We start from the raw sequence: 5,390 nt of genomic DNA, 5'->3' as shown, positions 1-5,390 counted from the left end.
ATTACGAGAATTGGTTGACAAATTGAAATGTCCATCCCATGCTTTTAAGCATAATAATTTCAATGCTCATGCTCAGAATATAAAATAAATCAATAATATTATTTGTACACCAAACTCTCAAGATATCTGTAAATATAAAGAGAACACATGTTAGTTATGAAGAAATTACTGGTATCAGAATGGTATCTAACTATCTATTAAAAAGAATGGATACCTATCCAAATTGAAAATAAAATGGAATTAATTGACCATGATAATTGATAACAACAACAAAGTTTGGACTTAAACAGAATAATTGGATACAAATAAGAGGATACATATTGCTAGTTACAAAAATGGAAGGTCACAAACTCATAATGTTTTATTGATTGACTAAAACATTTGGACTATAATACAAAATTTTCATTGACATAGTATCAAAATTATATTCTTAATTAATTACTATTTGACTGAATTTTCTGATCTGCATGAAGAATTTGGATTAGTGAGGTAGTCCTTTAATCTTCCCAACTCTTGTGCTACATCCATCATGGTTGGTCTTGTTGAAGGATTCTGCTGTGTGCAGATAAGTCCCAACTCCACAAGTTCAAGTATAACATCTTGCCTTGTTCTGTTATGATGATTTGGCAAACAAGAAGAGTATCTTTGCAATGCTTCTTCAACCAATTTTCCAAGCTTGTCTTGGTTTGTGTATTGTCTCTTAACCCACTCATGCAAGCTTGATCCTTCATGCATGAGTACATCCGTGGGGCGTCTCCCCGTGACGATTTCTAACAGAATCACTCCAAAACTATAAACATCACCTTGAGTTGAAGCATGTTTTCCCATGCCATATTCTGTCTTGTCCAAGAAAAAATTGAGTGAGAGAATAATGAGAAAAAAACATAAAAAGAAATTAATATGAAGAAAGTACTAAAAAGTATGATCATTAATACATGATAATATTGAACATAGTATAGGAAAACTTTGGATAAAAATTCACAAAGTTCATACCAGGAGCTATATAGCCAACAGAGCCACATAATAAGCCCTGTGTTGAGCTGAAAGATGCTGCTGAGTAACTTGTGGAGGCACTGTCATCACCTTTTACAAGCTTTGCAATTCCAAAATCCGTAACCAAAGCTGTCATATCTTCATCAAGAAGTATATTACTTGGCTTAAGATCGCAGTGCGCGATTTTCACTGGTGAGTAATGGTGGAGATAGGACATTCCCTCGGCTACATCGCTGCATATCCTCACTAATTGAACCACATCCAACCTTTGGCTTAACCCATGACTTGGATATAAGTGCCTCTCAAGACTACCATTTGGCATAAGAGGAAGCACAAGAGCCTTAAATCCTGGTTTACTACAAATTGTGATGATCTTTATTAAGTTTCTGTGCCTAATCTTTCTAATGATTTGGCATTCCCTCTTAAAGCTCCATGAGATATCACCAGCTGTTTCTGTATCTAATACCTTCACTGCTACTCTTGTGTTATCTAAGAGGACTCCTTTGTAGACCTGTCCAAACTGGCCTGAACCGATTAAGCTCGAGGAACTGAAACCTCCTGTGGCTTCTCTAAGATTTCCATATGAAATTTTTGGATAATGGAGCTCTTCTGTTTCCTCTTCCTCATCCCTCAACTTGCCCTTGTTAACAACTGTGAATCGCTTTCTCACTCTTGACTTAATTACCATGGAGTACCTACACATGCACAGAAGAGGAGTGGCAAATAGTAACACAGGAATCAATAAGAACACCAAATGATAGCTGTGTTTCTTATGGCAGCTTTCCATGCCTATTACTGTGCCACAAAGACCATCATTTCCCAGGAAAGAATCTATGGTCAGAGATGAAAATGCTCCCTTGTTTGAGACATTTCCTGAGAATTTGTTGAAAGAGAAATTGAGTATTTTGAGGGTGGAAGATAGCTGCAGAGAAACTGGTATTACTCCACTCAACTGGTTTGAAGACACATCAAGTGCTTCAAGATAAGGCAATTGGCCTAATGAATAAGGGATAGGGCCTTCTAAGGAGTTACCAGAAAGGTTGAGGTACTCTAGTGCTATGGAACTTTCAAGTTGTGGTGGGATTCTTCCTGATAGATTGTTCATGGAAAGATCAACAGCTAGCACCATATCCATTTTGCTGAGTTCTAATGGAATTGGACCATATAAGTTATTGCTTGATAAATTCAAGTATAGTTTCAAGCTAGCCAAAGCTGCAACTTCTGCAGGAATCTGGCCTGAAATCTTGTTGTGAGACAAGTCCAGAATCTCCAAATTGACACATTTTCCAAGACTTGGTGGGATTTTCCCGGAAAGCTGGTTGTCATAAAGTAAAAGCCTTCTTAACTGGGGAAGGTTGGCAAAACTATCTGGTATTGAACCGGAAAGCTTGTTTCTTGACAAATCTAGAAGGCCCAGGTGTTTGATATCACTAAGTTCTGATGGAATCTCACCATGTAATGAGTTATTTGACAAATAAACTCTCTCTAGCCTAATCATGTGGCAGAAACTAGAGGGGATTGATCCATTTATTTGATTACTAGACAAATTCAAGAAAGTTAAGTTGACAAGGTTGGAAATATGTGGAGGTATAGAACCATATATGAGATTTCCTTCTAGGTGAAGATGCTGCATACTAGTAGGAAGATCACCAATAATATGAGGTAGCTTCCCACCAAGGCGGTTTCCCGCTAATTCGAGTTCTTGAAATCTAGACAAGTTCATCAAGGAAGCAAAGAAAGGTTCAAGGTTGGTGTTACCATCATGGCTGACAAAGTCATTATATGACAAGTAGAGGAACTGTAATTGTGGCCAATTGTGTACTATCTCAGATGGAAGCTCTCCACTTAACATATTTGACTCCAAATCAAGCCATTTAAGTTGAGTGGAGTTTGAAAGAGATAAGGGAACATGACCAACAAAATGATTAGACCAAAGTAAGAAGAACCTAAGTTCTTTAAGGACACACTCATTGCTCAAAGGGATAAATCCCCCTAAGGAATTATTGGAGAGGTCTATATAACTTAGTGAACTTCCATTGCAGAAAAGTGATGTTGGAATTTCTCCATCAAGATTATTGCTTTCCATGTCAAGGTAGTCCAAGCTGTGAAGGAAACCAAACTCTGAGGGAATGACACCTTCAAGAAAATTCCCAGACAAACTTAGTTGTCTTAGGTGAATTAAATAGCCTAACTCTTTTGGAATATGACCCACAAAAAAGTTCCCTGAAAGATCAAGAATTTTCAAGGAAGAGAGGTTTCCAAGTGAAGGAGAAATGGTTCCCCCCAATGACTTTTCACTAAGGTCAAGCTCTATGATCCTATCACTTGCATTGCTGCACTTCACACCTGACCAATCACAAACATGAACATTTGGTGACTTCCAACTCTCTAGAGCATTTTCAGGGTCAGAAACAATGCATAACATGAATGAAACAAGTGAACTTTTATCATACACAAGGGGGGCATTTTGTTCCCCATGAACTACTCTTGAGTTAACAATGTCCAGAAACAAAAATAGGAACATTGTTGTAACTCTTAAAAAACACATCATGAATCACAATATCTTTTGTCTACAATCAGAGAACAAAACAAAACAAAAAATGGAAAATATAGTGAAGGAAAAACGTTGACAAATGACTACTATAGAAAGATACACAGGAACTTAAGGATGCCAAGTTCAGTTCAATGTAGCTCAATAAATATAGGAGCAGTAGCAAGATTTTGAAGGCTAAGAAGTTAGAAGGAAGCAGCATGTTAGAAAAATTATGAACCTTGTGCCTAACTGCCGTTGAAGTGGCAAACGAACGTTTGATCATCCTATGTTTGACTTTGTAAGCATGATACTCCCACTTTGCTCATATTCTCGTGTATTATGTGAACAATTAATTATTGGAAAAGTATACAACATATTATCTACCAACTTATTGTCAATAATAATTAATTATTATATTTTAAACACATGTAAAGATATATTTAAAAAATATATTTATAAAAATATTTTTATTAGACACAACCATAAAAAATATATTTTTATTAGACACATTCATAAAGACACTTCTATTAAACACAGTTATAAATAAGAGTTGGCAGAAGTTGATAAAAATACTGTTGATAACATAACAGAATTGTTCATTATTTTGCTAACAAATTAATTCTAAAGTCTTTTTCATCAATACTAAGAAAAATAATTGAGAGAATTACTTAAATTGGTGCGTATTTATTTTCTTTTAAATAAGATAATGAATTAAATATTATGAATAAAAAAAATTATTTCGATAGATATTTTTTCGGCTCAAATTTCGTTAAGAATTTATAGATTCATTTGTAAATGGTACGCTCTTTACTAAGTAAATAAAGAGTGTTATACTTTTTGTTAATTAAATAAATTTTAATTTTTTATTTATTATATTTTATATAAATAATCATTAATATTTAAAAATATAGATATATTATTAAATTATTAAATTAAAAAAGTTAAACTAATGCTTAAAAAATAATAATAAATTCTTATAATTCTTAATATTTCTCGTAACCTAAACTAATGAGACATTTTTTTTTATGGTTGATGTTTGATTTACGGGGTGTTTAGCAAATGGCAATAGTGGTGTACATGTCAGCATATATTAGGCCTAACATTGATTTTTTAATCATGCAACAATTCATTTGCTGCATAGATTGAGTCGAAGCAGTGGTGGATGATGTGCTGTTAAAAGATAATCTTAGTTAGTAGGCACGCTTATAGGGAACCATTATCGTGTGCTGACAATGTTACATTTTGGTATAGTTGTCGGTTGCATCTTGATTTGCTTTAATTTGAGCACTATATAAAGATGATGTCAATTTATATGATGACACAAATGACTCTTATGAGTTATGACTCTCTTATTGTATATATAATATATAGCTGAGAATTTTTATGAATGTTTATTGGTTTATTGCTAATTATAAAAATGAGGAACTCACAAGATATTAGAAAATAAATTAAGGTTTAATTTATTTGATGTGTTGAAAAAAATTTCATATCCTAAACTGTTTAAGCTATGATATTGATGATATGATAAATTAAAAGGAATTAAAAGAGGAAGAAAAAATAAGTTTTTCTTATGGTTGAAGAGAATAAAATTTAAAAAAAAATATTTATTACACCTTACATATGTACTCTTTATGTACTCTCACTAAAAAATTACAATAGTAAGCCTATTATTGATCCCGCAAACTAGAATTGTGTAAATCTAACAATCCTAGTTTAAAAATATTAACAAGAAAAGAATTCGATTTTGGAACAAGATTCATGGATTATTTCTTGATGATGGCACTTGTCTTCTGAGACGACGGTTTTGAAATCAGAAACAAACTCTCTCTTTCAAAAGCTTTTCTCTACAAGGGAAGCAGTTAAT

The 5,390-nt window shown here is 33.4% G+C and overlaps 1 protein-coding gene across 1 annotated transcript; it reads right to left on the bottom strand.

The window, feature by feature from the left end:
• Positions 1–221: 221 nt before the first annotated feature.
• Positions 222–3,726, bottom strand: LOC107459422 (putative leucine-rich repeat receptor-like serine/threonine-protein kinase At2g24130). Its single transcript, XM_016077655.3, has 2 exons — positions 994–3,726; positions 222–836 (listed from the first exon to the last, which is right to left on the bottom strand). The coding sequence occupies exons 1-2, from the start codon at positions 3,542–3,544 to the stop codon at positions 442–444; spliced, it is 2,946 nt and encodes a 981-aa protein (XP_015933141.1). The 5' UTR covers positions 3,545–3,726; the 3' UTR covers positions 222–441.
• Between the last annotated feature and the right edge of the window lie 1,664 nt (positions 3,727–5,390).

This window comes from Arachis duranensis, chromosome 1, assembly GCF_000817695.3.
Source record: "Arachis duranensis cultivar V14167 chromosome 1, aradu.V14167.gnm2.J7QH, whole genome shotgun sequence".
NCBI lineage: Eukaryota > Viridiplantae > Streptophyta > Magnoliopsida > Fabales > Fabaceae > Arachis > Arachis duranensis.
The sequence above is the reverse complement of the archived record's forward strand: the minus strand, read 5'-3'. Positions and strand labels throughout refer to the sequence as shown.